General features: G+C 28.3%; 3 protein-coding genes across 3 annotated transcripts; 2 read left to right on the top strand and 1 right to left on the bottom strand.

Annotated features, from left to right (window-relative positions):
- Positions 1–5,253: 5,253 nt before the first annotated feature.
- Positions 5,254–9,136, top strand: OCT59_011008 (uncharacterized protein; the record flags this gene model as incomplete). The annotated part of the gene is made up of 8 exons (XM_066136232.1): positions 5,254–5,274; positions 5,400–7,181; positions 7,250–7,306; positions 7,390–7,552; positions 7,634–7,749; positions 7,823–7,948; positions 8,015–8,230; positions 8,300–9,136. 8 exons carry the CDS (start codon positions 5,254–5,256, stop codon positions 9,134–9,136), a joined length of 3,318 nt encoding a protein of 1,105 aa, XP_066000880.1.
- A 225-nt stretch (positions 9,137–9,361) lies between these two features.
- OCT59_011007 (uncharacterized protein) lies at positions 9,362–12,825 on the bottom strand (the record flags this gene model as incomplete). Its single annotated transcript, XM_025314020.2, has 7 exons — positions 9,362–10,081; positions 10,161–11,763; positions 11,845–11,884; positions 11,961–12,183; positions 12,288–12,380; positions 12,471–12,582; positions 12,683–12,825. The coding sequence occupies 7 exons, from the start codon at positions 12,823–12,825 to the stop codon at positions 9,659–9,661; spliced, it is 2,637 nt and encodes an 878-aa protein (XP_025186126.1). The 3' UTR covers positions 9,362–9,658.
- Positions 12,826–17,888: 5,063 nt separating this feature from the next.
- On the top strand, positions 17,889–20,029 carry OCT59_011006 (uncharacterized protein). Its single transcript, XM_025314021.2, has 6 exons — positions 17,889–17,913; positions 17,984–18,191; positions 18,261–18,383; positions 18,462–19,070; positions 19,135–19,551; positions 19,626–20,029. Exons 1-6 carry the CDS (start codon positions 17,911–17,913, stop codon positions 19,757–19,759), a joined length of 1,494 nt encoding a protein of 497 aa, XP_025186127.1. The 5' UTR covers positions 17,889–17,910; the 3' UTR covers positions 19,760–20,029.
- The last annotated feature ends 81 nt before the right edge of the window (positions 20,030–20,110 follow it).

Raw genomic sequence — 20,110 nt, 5'->3', positions numbered from 1 at the left:
CGAAAATACTTACCATTTAAGATACTAAATCATGATCATTTGAAAAAATTATTTCTAATATGGGACCCGAAACCTTCATAATATATTCGATTTCTGTCAAATTCTTTTTTCCTCCTTCCTTGTTAACAAAAGTACAAGGATTTTCTAACAGCATATCGATTCTAGTGATGGTTAAATATTTTGAGATTAATCGTAAGAAGCGAAAAAATTTATATAAAACAATGATAATATACAGATGATAATATATTTTTAAAACTTGTCGATGTTTGTCATCAATGGGCCTTTCTTTTAATTTATCTAATAGATAAGCGCGAGCTTCCCAATAATGGTATGAGGCACATAACTAAATATTTAAGAGTATAGTTTAATGTTACAGGTACAGTGCACAACAACAATCAACACGCCTTTTACAAACCTTTTCCATTTTAATGACATCAGATAAAGTGTCACCTTCTAATTTTTTTACTTCGAAATTTATATTCTTCGAAACTTTCATTTTCAGGTCTTCCCAATTTTCCCCAACCCATGTACACATTCCTTTATCGAACTCCGATGACAGATCGATTATTGATGAAAGACCAAGTCTGGATATACGTATATAAGTGGTTAAAATATAAATATCAAAAATAATCTTAACAAATATGATATACCTTATGATGCTCAGAATCTTTCCGTCTACTTTCTCTAATTGGTTTACTTTTTCAATTTCTTTACGTGTCATGTTAGTAAAAAATCCCTGACTTTTTCGCCACTGCTTAAAGTCCATCTTTTCTTATCACATTTATCAACCCACCCATCAAATGTAAATTTGCTAAGATCGAAAGTCTCATCCTCTGAATCTTCGGCTTCGTCGATAGAGCTATCAGAATCATAATCAAAATCTAATAAACGTTTCTTGAAGTTCTGTATAAAAAAAAATATATTAATTACAACTATAAAGTCGGTGATAAAGTGCAAGATATCGGACCTCAGCTGACGTCGTCTTCGCATCATATTCTTGTTCCACATCTTCATCTAATGGACTCTCTTTCCTTTTACGATCAACAGTGGTGAGATCTTCAGCGATGTTCTTATGGAATTTCACTACTTTGATGGTATGTTCTTGCAAATTTTTCGACTGCATCAGAATAAGGGTTAATAAATTTCAAATAATAAATGATGAGTAAAAAAACAGTACCTTGATCTCAGCCGTTTCTTCACTTTTGATTTGTGCCAGTTGAAGTGTTTCATCATTTCTTATTTTCTTCAGATTCTCTAAACACTCGAAAAAATTGCTCTTGTTTTTATCCAATTTCCAAGTCTACAAAATTTCACAGTAAATCAACCTTTAGAACTATCTTTACATATGAGAGAGCATTGTTTTGCACATGAGATCTGTAGCGAACTAACAGTTCAACACCCAGCCGACTAACAGTCCTGAAATGTGCCAATAGTTTAACACTAAAAGAAGATTAATAGTTCCCTCCAAATTCTTGAGCATATTATTGGCCTTCAGTTTAGCATATTCTGAGGCAGATTTATTAAGTACATCATGTATTCCTTTTTTCATGCCATCTAAAATTCTTTTTTTGTCGCATGAAACATTGAGGGCACACCACTCGGCCAGACCGCCGAGGGACCACAGCTCAATTTCAACTTGATCAAAGTAATAAAGCGATCTAATCGATAAATCTTAATGATCGACACTGCGGGACATCTGAGATATATGTGCTCTTTATTATAATAATAAGTTTTATTTTCTCGAATATCGATTATGAGATATAGATGTTATTACTTATCTCCGAATATTTTTTTGAAAAGAAAAAAAATTTGATCTGTGGGCTAGTACATAAAAGTAACATTTTTATATATGAAAAAATTAGCACACAAAATTAATGATTTTTTGATGCAATGCGAAACCATTAATTTTTCAGTAAAAAAGTAGAGGTAGTCAAATAGGGAGTACGCGGATCCTAGGTCATTTAATGCGGAGCTATACATAATTTTGAGAATGTGCGAGAAAGTTTGAATAAATTATTTTGCGCAATTACTTGTTCCCGTGATACATATAACGATTACTATAATATTACTGCGCATTGATTTATATAAAACTTGAAAAAATAATAGCACACTTTGCTTCACACGATTCCATAACCCACTCCATGCGAAAAAATTATAAAATGTCTGGTAAATTTGCACCATTGCTTTATTGATCAAGTTATCTGAGAACATTCACATTGCTTATAAATTCCTTCCACAACCTTCTTACACCTTTTGCAATACAGATGTGAGTGATGATCGCATTCCTCACAAACCTTACATCCATGCTTCCATCCCCTAAATATATGCCATTGTTCAAAGTAGTTCTGCCTTAGCAAAGCACCTTCCAGCTCTTTATAAGCTGTACTATCCTGATTGTTTGTTAAGAGATTCGGCATGATATATAAATATTAATATAATAAAAAAAAAATTCTCATATGACCAAAATTTTATTTACCTTGGAATTTGCACAGTCCTATTATTTCGGCAGTGCATTTATCATGGCAATGAGTACATTTTTTCGGATGATTGATTTCACATGATCTGTTTTCGTCCTATGCTAAGTGTTGCAGGTAAGACAATATTCCAACTTATCTTGTGAATACAACTTTGCTAATTCATATATATATTAGTATATTATTTTAATAAAATTTCAAATTTTTTTTTTAAAAAAAACAATTTAAATTTAAAATCAAATAGTATAATAGTTCAATTATCCAATTATTTGTTAATTCAAAATATAGTCATGTCATTATAGTAAATAATAATAATTAGAAAAAAAAAAGAAAAATTAATCAATTTTTATAGAATAAGCAAGTAATGATAAAGAATATTGAAAATATTGGGAAATATTCTAGCAAATAACTAATAATAATCAAATGCAAAATAGCTTTTTATTTTTTTAAAAAAATATGTAAAATAAATTATATAGGGTGTAAATTTAAATTGATTGTATAAAATTTTCTTATTAAAAATAGATTTACTGTTTTCAATTAATTTATATAATTATATTAAAATATTTTTCTATTACTTTACAAGTGTTTCTTAATAACAACAATATTTGTTTAGATATAATTACTGCAATGGTAGTAGCTTCATTGCACTTCAAATAAGTGGCACTTATGTAGCAATTGTAGCATGTAACAGATTCATGGAATTTTTACGGAAAATAAGAAAATCTGAAGATAAGGGAATTACGGAAATAATCGGACAAACACAATTATAAAATTACTGAGACGCGTGATGTTATTGATTATCAGAGAACGAAGAATTTCTCGAAGGAAGCATTAATCATTGATCGATAAATTAATCGATCAAAAGCTCGGACCTAAATTTCCGATCAGCATTTTTAAGCTTAAATAGGAATCGACTAAATTCTTTTTTTGATAAAATCATAAATAATATACGGAATTTTTTTTTTGATGACTTGAAACAGAAATATGTATAGAAAGGATTACCTTTGATTGGTGAAAATTAATAAGATCATCGTTCAACATGAAATTTGAGACATTATGTAATTCATGTTAATCCATTTATTATCTAATGATCACGAATAGATTTACATAATGATTGGATACAATAAATATATGACATGATATACTGCAAGTCCGTTAATAATATCCTTGATTATTTAATAGGATTTATGTTATATATTTTCCGAGTAATTTATAAGAAATTTCTCTCTAAACGTTAAGGAGGCTTAATGTTTAGGTTTATTGTAATTTACTAATTTTATTCTTATCGGTTAAAACCCAAATTCAAGTATTACAATAAGAGTCGCTTCGAAAATACTACACTTCTTTTGTGTCATAAATTTAATATGTACAAAATAGGTTAATTATTGTATAAATATATTTTTTTTTACTTATATAATAAGATATACCTTGGGTTGATAAGGAAATTACCAATCATATTCTAAGATGATTTTTTTTTTTATTTGTCACACATTTAAAAATTTGTGATAATGAGTTCGATATAACAAACAAACAATTATCTTAAATAGGTCAATTATCTTGTTTTCAGATAAATTTTGTGTAAGGTGATAATTATAACTAGGCAGATTGACAAGATTTCAATGGTTTTATTGGATAATCACATTATGCGCTCGAAATGTTATTTTCATACAAAAAATTCTTCAAACATAATAAAAAAAAATTCTTAAATTCGCATCTACTTAGTATCACATTATACATTATAGAATTAAATTTAGAATTGTATTACGAAATGATAATCTCTTATTTTTCTTTTTCATTTGACTTTCCTTTAAAAATAAGAGATAATCTTTATTATTGGAAATACACCAGTTAATTTCTTTAAAGGGCTTTGAAAATAAACAATTTTGAGATTTTTTTTTTTTTTTTTTAGAAATCGAGACATATAATTAATACAAAAAAGATAATAATACTATTAATAAATACTTAACTCCGAAAATTTTTTGTTTCCTTTGTTTCCGGAAAATTTCCGGCAAATTCAATATAAGAAATCTGATTGGCTATAAACAAACATGCCTAATAACAACACTAATCCATAAACACAAAACTAGACACAACGCGTTTTAGGCTTTAATTAATACTTAATTTAATTAAACATTAAATTTCTGGACCAAAAAAATGCATTTGATTCTGATAGGTATAATAAAGAATATTCTTCATTAATATTTTTTTTAAAATTACACAAAAAATATTAAATGAGGTCACAAATCAAGAATTTAAGTAAAAAAAAAATATAAATACGGTATCTGCAATTTAGTCCAGTAACAAATTTTTTTTTTTTAAAAAAAAAAAACCTGTATAAATCCTGCATAGTTGTATAAAAATATTCGTACACTTTATTAATATAAAGAATTTTTGCATAAAAAAATAACAAACAAATAATATATTTCTACTAATAATAAATCTTTTGATTGAACTTAATTCTTTTTATTTTATTTATTTTTAATTTTTATTTTTTTTTCTTATTTTTTTTTATTTTTTTTTTAAGGTAGGGATTTATTTAATTTTTTTTGTTTTTCTTTAAAAAAAATGATGAATTTCATTCAATCCGTTAATTCTCTATTATTCTCTATTTAGTTCAAGAAATTGAATTTTCCAGAACCTTTATCTTTATTTTTCTTATTTACAAAAAAAAAGGTCACTTCAAACTGGGTTTGGTGCTGGTACTTTTTTTTTTTTGATACTTAAAACGGTTGTTTATTGCAAGTCATTAAACATTGATATCACTCATAAATAATTAAATATGAATAAAGAATCATCTACAGTAAGTGTAAAGTTCATATATAATCATGTTTTTTTCATTTTTTTTTTGGATTTACACTTATTTTTCTTTTTTTTAAAAAAAAAATTTCACGCGACTATTCTAACAATTCCCATTCATCCGTGAAGTATTCAAAATCTTCAATTGGAGATTCATCATTTGTTTCAATAAAATCAGAATTAACGAAACTTGGATCTTCTTTAAAACTTGGTCGATCATCTAAATCTCCTGCAAATGATTCTCGTCCTACCTCCCCACCTCAATCATCATCAAATTCACGTCGAAATAATAAATCAAATCGAACTAATAATAAAAATGGTCATAATCAACAATTCAAATTAAATAATGATATTGGTTCTTTACCAGCGGCTATATTATCTTCTAAAGCTAATAATATTAATAATACTTCACGTCATAAATCATCAACAAGAAACAAAATAGTTTCACCCGTACGTTCCCCTCCTACACTTTCCGCTATGGCTAGTAGTAATAGTGAAGATGATTATGATGATGAAAATGAAAACACAACTTCTGATGATAGTAGTGAATCTGATAGTGATGATGATTTATCTAAGAGAATAAATAATAATAGTAATCCTAACAGTAGAATTATTTCACCAAATAATAGTAATCCTAACAGTAGAATTATCTCACCAAATAATAGTAATCCTAATAGTAGAATCATGTCACCAAATAAAGTACTTTCTCCTATACGTGGAGTTAATGGTGGAGGTCATTCACGTATTCCTTCAGTATCAACTTTAAGTTCTGGTAGCGGTGATGATGATGATACGACTTCAAGTTCATCCGATAGTGAAAGTGATAGTGAAGATAGTTTAAGTGATGATGAAAGTGATAATGATGATATAGATAGTAATAGTGATACTGCTGATATTTACATACCAACTCGACCACCTAACTTATTGAGAAATAAAAAGTCTACAACTGATTTGTCTCCTATTTCAACAAATGTTACTTCCTCAAATAAGTCTAATGTAAAATCTAAATCCGTACAATCACCTGTCATGCAATCTCCTATCCAACAACAATCACTTGGGTCAATAACTTCACCAACTAGCTTTACTGCTGCTGGTGTAAGTTTATCACGGGAATTATCTCAAAAGAAATTATTAAATAAAAATAAAGGAAATCATAATAATTCTTCATCTACTAAACAACTTACTCAAGATAGTAATACTTTGTCATCACGAGATGATAGAGATAAAAAATTGAGATCAAGAAATGAAAAACAGAAAGAATATTTAGTTGATAAAATAAATCCATCAAGAGAGATTCAACAGGGACAATCCTCATCTAATACAAAATCTTCTCGAAATGGTGAAAAGGAACGAGAAACATCTATTGAAACAGTTCAAAAATCTAAGGAAAAATCCTCTGATGAGTATAGAGATAATCAAAAAAATAATAGACATAGGGCATATAAGGATAGAGATGATCATGATGTAAAAGAACGTACAAAGTTTGATAATGATAGAAAGCATCGTAATAATTATGATCCTGATCTCAATAATGAACAATCACTGTATAATAAATCATCACGTAAGAATTATGACGATAAAAAGGATAGTTTAGTAAGAGCTAAATCTTTAACTAGCGGATATTTTAACGATAATGAGTCGCAAAATAGACGATCACACAGAACGAAAGAAAAGAGTACCACTATGGTGAGAACTAGATCAAAATCTTTGGAAGGTCGGTCGACGGATGTAAATAAGGATTCGTTAAGAGATAAGGAATATGAGAAATTGATGGAAAGATCACAGAATCAATCTATGCGTAGTGGAAATGAAAATGTAGACAAAATAAATACGGATAAAAAACGCGGTGCAAGATCTAAATTTGAATTAGAAAATGACCCTAAACTATTAATAAATCAAATCAGTAATAAGGTACGTTATTTCGTTAATGAAGTAATTTTTGATAAAAATTATAATTAATAGATATTTTAATCTTTTAGCAAAAGAATGATGAACCACATATAGAAAAAGATGAACCAAAGAGTTCTTCAGGAAAGGTATTTGATGAATAGATTTAAATAAGAATGCTCACATTATGAGTAACCGTGTTGCTGAAAATTTTTGTATTATATTATTTTAGATAACAACGCAATTTTTCATTGAAGAAAGCAAAGAATACAAGTCAATTACATTGACTCCTGAGATGACTGCTCTTGAGGTTATGAATATATTTAGAAGCAACAATACTATTTCTGATGCTGGTGCTTGGACAATATTTGAAGTGGTAGAAGAATATAATTTGGGTAAGATTATCATCCATTAAATGCTTATCTTGGTGATATTTATATTTATATATAGAATATATTCATGTTTTTCTTTTACAGAACGGCCATTAAGAGATTGGGAATCTGTGGCATGGGTTATTGGAACGTGGGAATTGGGTAAAAAGAATTCTCTTGTTTTGAGAAAATATGCACATAGAAATGCTTTAACACTTGCGGTAAGTTGCTAAATTATAAAAACATAAATAATTTTTTCATTAATTCCTCAAGTATTAACTTCTTATTTTACAGGGATTTAATGAACGTACGCCTCTGGTATCTGGAGCATTATATATATTAGATATTAAAAAAAACAAGTGGCAAAAGCGATTTGTCCAAATAAAGGACGGATCTCTATATCATAGCAAAGATTATAAGGTATTTTGTTTTTATATATACAAGTTTATAATCATCCCTCGATTAATTTTTTTATTTTTTATATAGGGAACCAATGAAACCTTCCTTTGTTCTATGGTCAGTTTTGATGTGTATGTATGCATGAAAACTTTTAAAACATTTCCGACAAACTTTGTTTTTGCAATAAAATCGCAAGATAAAATTACAATGTTTGAAAATCCTGAGAATGATTATATGCACTATCTATGTGCGGATCATCTAGAAAAAATGAATGAATGGATCATTGCTGTCAGAATGGCTAAAGTAAGTTATAATTTCTTTGAAAAATTTATTAATTATTTAATAATGACGTAATTCAAATTTCATTTTTAGAACAAAATAATGCGTGAAACCAGTCCAGAATTATTTATTGATATTCCTGTTAAGAATGAGAAACCAAATGCACCAATTAATCTCTCTATCCCATTAACAAATGCATTACCTGCAACCGTATCAGAGACAACTTCATTAATGAATGAAATTACATTTGAATTAGCATCATTTAGTACAACTAAACAATCATCAACAGACACATCGCGTCGACATGTACGTAGTTCATCGACAGGTTCTTTACTTGATAATCCGCCTGGAACAATTTCACTACCTGCTGAAAATATTAAGAAAAAATCTTCATTTGAAGATTCTAAAAAGAAAGCGATTAGGAAGATGAATTCTTTTCATCATTCTAAAACAAACGCACCTTCTAATGATGGTGTATTTAAAGGCGGATCATTATTGGACTATGATGAGAAGAATCCTCCAGTTAAACCAGTAGAACCAGAGCAGGTTACATTCGTAAAAGGTTCATTATTATCAAATGGAACGGTATTTGAACAAGCAAAAGAAAGAGAAAAGGTCAAAAGAGCAATGGGAGGAGTTGGAATTATAAGAGATTCAAATAATGGACCTTTATTAAGTTTAGAGGGTGATGTTAAATTTCACAAAGGTTCTTTATTAGATCGTAATGCAGAAGGAGGTGGAAGCAAAGCATTGCAACGTAACAAAACATTAAGACAAAATCAACAAAATCAGCCATTAAGACAAAATAATTTTCAACCTTTATTAAGGTTTGGAAATGATCAAAAAGGATTCAGTGATGGAATTAAATCACCTCCTATTAAATCCCCACCCGTTAAACCACACGATGGGGAAAGAGATGGTTATTTTTAATTTATATTATTTTAGTGGTGGGTTGTTTTCCATAATATGTTTTTTGTGTAATGGAATAGTATTTAAATTTGTTTAACTTGTTTATATGAATAGATTTATATATATAACTTTTCACAGACTATTTATTATACAAAATTATAATTTACGATAACATAATTATTATTAATTAAGATTTGTACAAATTTTTTTTATTATTGATTAGTAAAAAAAAAGAACCTTTTATTTTAATATCTATTATTATTATAAATAAATATCAATCACAGAATAAATCTTAATTTTTTTATTATAAATTTACAAAATATAATTGCTATTTAGATTATATAAAACTTTTTTTTTATGCCGGTAAATATTGAATTTTAAAAGCATAATTTAATTTAAACCATAAATTTTTAACCATATTTCTAAATCTCAAATGCCAACCGGCTTTAAAAAAGTAGAAGCAAAAAAAAATATTTTTTTTTTTTACATAACATATAAATGTTATTAGAATTCTTAAAAAATATTTCCCCATTTCTCTTAAAATTATTGTTCAAATTTATTAATATTAGAATCCTTAATTTCATTATCATTATAAGCTTTAGTAACTTCAATTTCTAAAGCTGAATCATTATTATCAATAACGATTTCTTTACCACCACCATTATCATCAGTAACAATCATAAAAGGTTTAACATCATCATCAATTTCATTAATACTATTATTTTTACTATGATTAGTGGTATGAGGAGGAGACTGATTTGGAGAACTAAATATAGGAGCATTAGATATAAATGAAGAAGATTGTGAAGGTGAGGAAATATTTGTTGGGTTATTTTCTATTACTCTAAGAAAATTCGTTAAATCAATATTTGTTTTTGTTACATGACCTAAACCTGACATCACTTTATTAGGTAAAGGAAATTCTAATGAAACTTCTTTAGCTAAACTTGACATTTTTACTGTTGTCTAGACAAGGAAAAAAAAGAAAGAAAAAAGATGAATAAATAAATAAATAAAATCAAAAAAACTGATGAATTTTCCTTACCTGTAAGAAGACAATTGAATCACCATGAACTCTAAGTTGTACACTTAAATCTTCTTTTTTATTTGCATTTAATTTAGGAATTAATAAACTTTTCTTTAACTTTTTTGTAACATCTATAGTATTTTTCACTAAATTCTTTAATTCTCTAATTTTACTTAAAGAAGGTAAAGAAGATTCATCATCACCACCAATACCATTATTTCCTCCTCCTAAAGAATCAGAATTTGTTGAATTCATAATTTTATCTAAATTTTCAGATAAATTTTTTACAACATTTTCAACATTTTTGATAGAAACATCAACTTTTGAGATTAATTGATCAAATACATTTACAGAAAATCTTATATCAGGTAAAGGACTATTACTTAAAGTTCTCTCCATTCCGCTTCCACCATTAGATACTAAATCATTTGTACTATTCTCACTATTATTTGAAGAAGGATAAGGTGAATAGGGAGATGAAGGTAAACCACCTGTACTTGGTGTATTTAAACTATATGGTGATATAGAACCATTTGAATTTAAACCAGCTGAATAAAGTGGAGTTGCCAATCCACCTCCGTTACCACCTAAATTGCTACTACTACTATTTGCGCTTGCGGAAATCATAACATTATTGCCACCAGTACTATTTGATCTTGACATTGATCTACTACGAAATGGTGTCGACATACCAGTATAAGGAGTATAATCATTTAATAAAGGATGTATATTTTCCCATGCAAATTTAATGTCGGCTATACTACCATTTAACATTATTAATAATGTCCTGCTATACCTCATATTATCAGTTGATTGAGCTATTATTCCTTTCAATCTTTTATTTAATAAATCAATTAATTGTTTAAAACATAATATATTTTCTTGACAAGAATTTAATAATTTCCCGCATAATTCAGATTCAGGTGCAGATTGTAATGCCACCATATCAAATCTACTTAATGTATTGCTTAATTGTCCAATTGTCGTTGTAGCCTTATTTAATTCATTATAAAATATTTTTTCATTTCCTGTAAAATTTGCAAATTGTCTTAGTGCTTTATGTATTTGTGAAAATGCATAAAGTATGTTTCTTGATGCTTCTCTTAATGATGTATCACTCATCGGTAAATGTTCTGAAGGTGACATATTTTTTAATTTTAAAAAATAATTTTCACTTTCCCTTTCTTCCAAAATATAGTAATTTTGATTATTATGATAATGGTTATAATATCCTCCGTGATATTGTTGATATTGAGATAAATTATTTCCATTATTACCATTTGTTGATGATGAACTTATTGAATCCGTTGAAAAACTTTTTGAATGTCTTGTTAAATTCTTTTGAACATTATTTAGTATAGTTGAATCAAAATCGTTCGAATAACTTCGGTCTCTTCTCATGGATGGTAAATCTATACTTAATTTTGGTGTAGGCCTTTTTCTTTCATGCGATTTCTTATTTGATAAATTTTCATCCTCCGATATGGTTTTTAATGATGAATTTGAACTATCTAAGTTGCCTCCTGCATTCATTCTTGTGCTCATCAAATAACTCATACTTTCTGACGACACTGACTTTTTTAACATTTTATTATTATGTAAAGCAGGATCTTCTTCTCCGCTAATTTATCATAAAAAATAATGTTTAAGGTTAGGAAATTAATTCACCGCATCAGTCACTAAGTATACTTAACCAACATACCTTGAATGATCACTCTCCTCCATCTCAACTTCTCTATTAACTATAATAAAGAACAAATTATTGTCAAAATAAAATTAATAATGTAAATTAATAAAAAAAATTTTAAGATTAATTACATGAAAAATTATTTGAATGTTTTCTTAAATATTCTTTTAAATTCTCCAACCAAGATAACATAACTACTTTTTCTTCTCCTTCTCCTGCCTTTGGCATATTACAAACAGACTTAGGTGGAAAACGAAGTTTTTGATTACCATCCAATTTTAAATATTGCAAATCTTTCATTTCTGCTATATATAATGGTATTTGTTCTATTTTATTTTTCGATATTTTTAATCCCTATCAAATAAATAAAATTGTAATTAATTAAATTTAATATTCACATCTTCTTACATTTATGACGAAGAAGTATTGAATAAGTAGCATTAAAAAGTTATTTTTACCTTTAACGAGATTAATGTACCAAAATCATCTGGCATCTTACGAATTTTATTTCTACTTATATCTAATATTTCTAAATTGTTCATTGAACATAACTATTATAGTTTTTTTAAAAAAAAATAATAATAAATTAGGGATGAATTAAAAAGAAAATAAAAAAAAACATAAATAAATATTGTCCCAACCGCCTCAGGAAATTCCTTGAATGCATTAGAAGATATGTTCAAGTAACTTAAATGTGTTAATTTACAAATTTCCATTGGAAGTGTAGTTAATTGATTTTGTTCAAGTCCAAATCTAAAAATCAATTGTTTTTTTTTTAAGCAAAAAATCTTTTTCTTAAATATAAAAAAATGCCAATAATTAAATAAAAAGATTTTTTAATATAACTACTTACCTTTCAAGCTTATAATCTTTTGCAATGAAATTGATGCATTCCACTGGTAACTCTTTCATACCTTTAGAGCATAGCCGAACGGTTTTTGGATCATCATTTAACATTTCCTTTGCTATATTAATCAATTCTTCTTCAGCCGCCATAATTATTTTTTACTTCAATCTTCAATTTCAATAAAAGAGACAATATAAATATTAATCGTTATTTCGAGTATTTTAAGAGAAAATATTATTATAAAGAAAGGAATGACCGATAAAAACAAACTAGAGGCTAATATTGTATCGAGAATAATAATAAATAATATAAATAAATGAATAACGAAAAGAATAGAGATTGAAAAAAAAAGGATTTCAAACAATTTTATATTATTTTGTTTGTTATACAGTCAGTTAAAATGTTGTGTAACTTATAAACATGGCATCATCGACTCATCAATAAATTACCAAAATTCCACTATAAATTATATTAGTTTACTTTAAATAAAGTTTGACACCGAATCACAGTGGTATCACGCCCTTTCATTTTTTATTGAAAATTCAATTAAATTCTTGTTGAATGTCAGGTTTGCCAATTTTTTTTTTGGTGTGACAAAAAAAAAGTAAAAGCACTTATGTAAATATGTAAATATGGAAATATGGATCATTGATATTTTAGAATGAATATTTTCATTATTTTACTGCCATCATAATAATAATACTGGATTGTATCAAGATCTATTGGTGTAAATTGGATTACTAAAATGCGTTATAGTCATACGTTTGAATTATTACTTAATGCAAACGAGACTTCACCAACAACCACTTGGAAGATATTTTCGGTTTAGAAGGATGTATAGATCTACAAAACTCGTATTATAATGTGATACCTGATGTAAATAAATCGTAGATTATTATGTCGCATGGATTCCATGTGGCCTTCACATTGTTTACTAAAAGATGATCTTCAATAAGTAAAAAAAATTTAATTTTTTGGTTAAATGTGAAACTATTGAAGATTATTGGTATGAAATTAAACCAATAAATACATCAGTAAGATGAAAGATTATGAATAATCAAAAAAAAAAAATTTATGCCCTAATTCCCTAGAAGTATTAAATTAAATACATTAAAAATCAATGGATTAATTATAATTATTATATATATATTTTTTCACATTTCGAAGTTTTCGAACAATAAATAAATTGTACCCTGCTTAACTTGACTTTTAATTAAATAACGAACAGAACCAATTATAATTAAGAATTATGAAGAAATTTAAATTCAGTAGTATGTAATTTAATAAAATTTTTAGGTGAAAACTTAACGCATTTAATAAAAAAAAATATGCAAATGATTTTATTTGTGACATTTGAATTGGGATTACATCGTAAAATCAAGAATCAACAAAAAATTAAAATGGATGATGAAGGATGTTTTATTGAAGTAAATATCCTAACTTGGTATATATTTAGAAATCAAAAATCTAGAAATGTAAAATAATTACATTTTATATTTTAGTTGATTATCAGCACGTTATGTTCGTTCTAGTGCCTTTGATGAAGCAACTTATCTTCCAATACCATCAGATCGATGAAACGAGGTATACATTGCATGGGATCTTCATATTAATTAATTGCGTATTTTTGCACAGGTATGAAATGATTTGATTTTTATCTTGCAAACATAATGATCTAATTAGGTACACGTGCAAAGGTGAAACGCATAATTTATTTCGGATAGTACTTATTCTTTTTCATAGTAGAAATTTACCTATGCCTACGATGGATCTAAAATATTCGATGATATCAGATGATACATCTCGTGCATCACCTTGAGCTATTTGTATTCATGCAACCGTACTTCTTCATTGGCTTGATGTGAATGAATTCTGTACCGGAATTTATAGCAATCTTGTACAGCATTATTTTTGATTGTACCTCCCATACGTGTTTTAGCTTGACAGCTAGAAAAACTAAAGAAATTAAAAGAATATAAAAGATATTGTAAGAATAAGATTTATGGCACAAAAAGGACGGGAGAGTAGATTGGACGGAGAAGAAAAGTTGCGGGAGTTGGCTGGATAAAGCTAAAGCGGAGCAAGCTGAAAAGACACAAACAGTCAAGCACGAGAAGGAGAATGCTTAATCCAGGTCAATATAGGAAAGAATTTTCATATAAAATAAAGGCAAGAGACGTGCTAATAGTCGTAAACGTAATAAAAATGGTAATAAATCAAGGACAATTTTCTCTTTACATTTACTATGGACACTTTTAACAATGGATTTCGTGATAGATCACAACCTTCTAATGATTCATAATTATCAACAACGACCTTCTAATAATCTTTCATGGCAAATATCTTATTTTCTACTCTTTCTCCGTCATCCTCAACATCACCAAATTCCATAGCATCACCCAATCCTCCATTTCATCCTTTCTTCGGAATAAAACAAATAATAGGCTAACATCATATACTACATAATCATTACTTCGTTATAACCAATTTCTTTAGTGGAATTAGAAAAATATTCAATTTTTAGTGGATACAAATCCCTACGTTATTGAATAACCATCTTTGCATTGCCAACTTTCCCCTGTTTTCTGTGGACGTAATTCTTCTCTCTTTCTCGTAATAACGTTTTTAATTACGTGTGTTTGTTACGCACTAATCTTATTACGCATCTACAATACCAACCATCATTATTGGCAGTAAAACAAGAGTAAACAACATTTATATTGCGAGTATTACGAGTTATGGGTTTGCACTCACAGAGAAGCTGATTGGCAACAACTCTCTTCCGTTTTGTAGAAAACGTAATGTAACATAATTTTCATTTTATCCTAGTTCTGCATATATTCCTAAATACCCCAAACAAGTAAGATATTTTTTTTTTATGTTAGTTTCGATGATGACGTGAACCATAAAAAATCATTGTAGTGATATATAATCAACGATGTAATCTTTTATTCGAACCTTTTTATAAATTAGCAGTTCATAAATAATGTAAGACTCGTCTAGCTTCTCTGGAGAGATTTTGCTTCCTTAGCAAATCCAGTCACGAAGAAGTGAGATTCCGAAGCAATGACAACATAAATGGTAAAACCGTAAATGTAACTTGTGACTTGATCAACATTGTGCAATTCTGAATAGTTCGGTGGGTATAGTAGTTCCTTTAGACTGGAACGAAACACGAGGTGAAATTTTCTTCTAAATTCAGATACACGTACCCCCTCTTTCTACTGCTAGCGGATTGGCCTATGAAGTATGTGATATTGGACCTTCGAGATTCTTCCATTGCACTTTCGGTATAAGATTTTTCTGACAAACAGCAAATTTTTAATATCCTAAATGAAATTTCTGTACTTTGTTATACTACTATCGCGAGTCAGAGATCTACAAAAAATGATTTGACCAATCCGATTATACTTTTTTCGGTGACCAATCTAGAGCTTTTCACCGGATTATCCTATTAATAATTTAGGATAATTCGTTGGAGAAATTTGCTATGATATTAGAAAATGGTGATCCGGATAAAATAATTCAAATTATCCTAGGATGAAATTAGAGTCATTTGATTTAATTTATAGATATTTAATCACTTCGCTATTAAAAAATTTAGAAGTAGAGTAGTAAATTTAATTAAACTTTATTAAAATTCAAATTTTAACATATTGAAATACAAAAAAAAATATGTACTTTTAACTAATGTTTTAGGACAATTCAAAATTTTGCAGACATTATCAATTCAGCACCGGTCGTTTTTTGTGATCATTCTAAATCTAGATATTAAGCGGATTATCCGTAAGGATTCATAGGATTCTCCATCTCTCAAATTTTAAATCCGGATATCCGTTTTAAAATTAACCGGATACAGTTAGGATAATAGGATACTCCAAAGCTCAAATCAGTTTCTGTCCTGAGAATCGATTTTACTATTTAGCTTCAATTTTATTCCAATTCACAATGAATCACGAGAGCAGGCATATCAAAATGTTTTTTCATTACTTTTAGAATGTGAGAAGCCATGGTTGGGTCTTGAAATGTTCGAGGAATAGTTAAGGGAGCTAAATACACGAAAATATAGTAATGTATTAACTGCACATTTTTGTCGCACTACGGTTAAAAATTTTACTCTGAAGGAAAAGAAAAAACAATACCTTGATCACGAATAAGTTTCTCGGCATGATAATTGAAACAAAGAAAAAATGGTTTGAATTCGAGAATGTGTCACTATCGAAATTAACAAATAAGTTCAACAAGACATTTAAAAAGAAACGATTGAAAGAATCATATTTTTCGTATTTTATCATCGTGTTATATAAAACAATACTAATAATAATTCATGGTTTTTTGATATTCTCATGAACGAAACAAATAAAGATTCATTTCAAATTGATCTCGTTTATACTTTTCAATCCCTTATTTTATCGTTTTTTTGGTTATATTATTATATTGACAGATGTGGGGGACAGGGGCTTGAGCTTGCGGTTCTTCACCCCCTCAAATGGCACCCAAGGGCCAAGGTGCGCTTAAAGCTTTTCTGATAGCTTTGTCTCCCGCGTAGCGGGGATTTTTTTTCTCTCTTTATTTAGTTTCATATACTATTTCATGTGTTCCGGCATTTCACATCGGTACAAACCTCAATACTCTATAAAGTGAACCCCTGAAAAATCACCTACGGTAATCAAAACTTATTTATTTATTTTATTACTAAAAGAGTGGTAGAACTAAAACTATTACAAATAAAAGCATGGGAGCATTTACATGCCTGACTAATAGTATACGTGAATACCTAATCAAATCAGTTTAAATAAGTGGTTTAGTATTATATCAGTTACTGGTCACATGATCTATTCGTGTTACGCTCCGTACAAATTTTAATTAATTTATTAATTATCACTAGAAATAGAGTATAAATTATATAGTATTCGATCACCCCGTAATCATGCCTAATTTTAACGGCTTTTAGATTATTTTAAAGAATTTAACGAATATTTTATCCCACCTTTTTTACTGGAAAAATAAAGGTCGGCATTATCTGCTTAGTAATTTTATTTAGCAAAATTTACTTTTCAACACAAAATTCATCTTGGCCCTGAAACCATTTTGTAACAAATGTTGTTGATCCGGGTTTGGATTTTGATAATGGTTAACCCATCAATTCGGGGTGCTTATCATTATACGATCAAATCTGTATAAATATTAACGAGTCTAAGCTTTGGTCGTAGACCTTAGGACTTTTCGCAAGAATGGTATGTTCTTTAAGGTTCAACTTTTTTTGAATGTTATTAATAATTTATAATTTTTGACTTTTATTAATAGTATGTCTTAAAACCTTCGCTTCAAGAAATTCAAGAAATTATCAAAACTTCCCAAGGAAACACAATTCCTATTTGTGCCCAAATACCAGCAGATTTACTTACACCTGTAATTGCTTACTTGCGCATTTCAGCTAAAAGCCAGTTTTCTTTTTTATTTGAATCTATAGTTGGAGGTGAAAAAATAGGGCATTATTCTTTTCTTGGTTCAGGTAATGCAAACAATAAAATAACCTTTTTTTTGCATTAAATTAAATTAATCTTATTTGTGCCCAATTTAGATCCTTACAAAATACTGAAGACAGGCGAAAATGAAGCTATCAAAGGTGATCCTCTTATTGCTTTAGAGGAAGAATTTAAAAATATCAAATTCGTTCCTGTTCCCGGAATTCCTTCATTTACAGGTAATTATTGTATTTAACTTTAAAGTTAGATTTAACAAATTTGATATATATATATCTCTTATATATTTTTAAATACAGGTGGAGCGATTGGATATATTGCATATGATTGTGTAAAACACTTTGAACCACGTACAGCACGCGAGTTGAATGATCCATTTGGATTACCAGATTCTTTTTTCTTACTTTGCGATACATTGGTCATCTTTGATCACGTTTACCAATTATTAAATGTTGTATCACATTATCGTAGCAATTCCACAGACCCAAAAGTTATTGAATATCAATATCGCAAGACAGTTGAGAAAATACAGCATGTATTAAATTTATTGCAAACGGATCATATACCATCAGTACCACAGGGAGAAATCCATTTGAATCAATCCTGTACATCTAATGTTGGCAAGATAGGTTATGAGGGTTTTGTAACACGGTTAAAAAAGCACATAAAGAATGGAGATATTATTCAGGCTGTTCCATCTCAAAGACTTGCACGGCCCACTAATTTACATCCCTTTAATGTTTATCGACATTTACGTACACTCAATCCATCACCTTACATGTTTTATTTAGATTTCAAAGATTATCAAATCGTTGGAGCATCACCAGAACTTTTAGTAAAAGTAGAAAATGATATGGTATATACTCATCCTATTGCTGGTACCCGTAAACGTGGAAAAACACAAGAAGGTATTTATTATTCTTTGGTTGATTTCAATAATGTAATATTAATGTATGCATGTGATTATTTTAGAGGATGAAAAGCTTGCTAAGGAATTGCTTAATGATCCAAAGGAAAGAGCAGAACATATCATGTTAGTCGATCTTGGAAGAAATGATGTCAATCGTGTTTGCCAACCAGAGACTGTTAAGGTTGATTCATTGATGCAAATTGAAAAATTTAGCCATGTAATGCATATTGTAAGTCAAGTATCCGGTAAACTTCGACCTGAAAAGAATAGATTTGATGCATTTAGATCCATCTTTCCAGCTAGTACTGTTTCTGGTGCTCCAAAGATTAGGGCAATGGAACTTATTGCAGAACTTGAACAAGAAAAGAGAGGGGTTTATGCTGGAGCTATTGGTCATTTTGATTTTTCAAATTCAATTGATACTTGTTTAACAATCCGTACTATGCTCTTTAAAGATGGTGTTGCATATCTTCAAGCAGGTTTGTTATATGTCAAAAAGAATTTGTTATTATCATTTTTAGCTTATCTTTTAACTTCTTTTTTTATTATATAGGTGGTGGTATAGTTTATGATAGTTTAGAAGAAGATGAATATCAAGAAACTATTAATAAACTTAAATCTAATGTTACTTGTATTGATGAGGCAGAGCAATATTATTATAAATTACAACAAAAATCACAAGTTTAAATTTTACCAGAGATATTAACCAACCTTAAAAACAGTGTATTTATAAAAGATTTTTCCTATCTTTTCTATCTTAAGCTATAAGTACTGCAAGTTTAAGATCATCTATTTTATTCATTTATGTAATATAAATTACCTACATAGTTTTTAATATTATTATTAATAGTTCATTAAATTCACTAGCAGTAATTGTTATCACTGGTAATTTTGCTAATTATATTAATTATATTTTAAATTTTATTAGTTTAATTAAAAAAAATATTCTAAATGTAAAAAATCAATCATCTATTTTCAAATAATTATTATTAGAATATTGATTCTTAGATTGGTTGTTGTTACTAGTTAATAAAACTT

The sequence above is a fragment of the Rhizophagus irregularis genome, chromosome 19 (assembly GCF_026210795.1).
Source record: "Rhizophagus irregularis chromosome 19, complete sequence".
In the NCBI taxonomy this organism is placed as follows: Eukaryota; Fungi; Glomeromycota; class Glomeromycetes; order Glomerales; family Glomeraceae; genus Rhizophagus; species Rhizophagus irregularis.
This window is presented reverse-complemented; position numbering and strand designations above follow the sequence as displayed.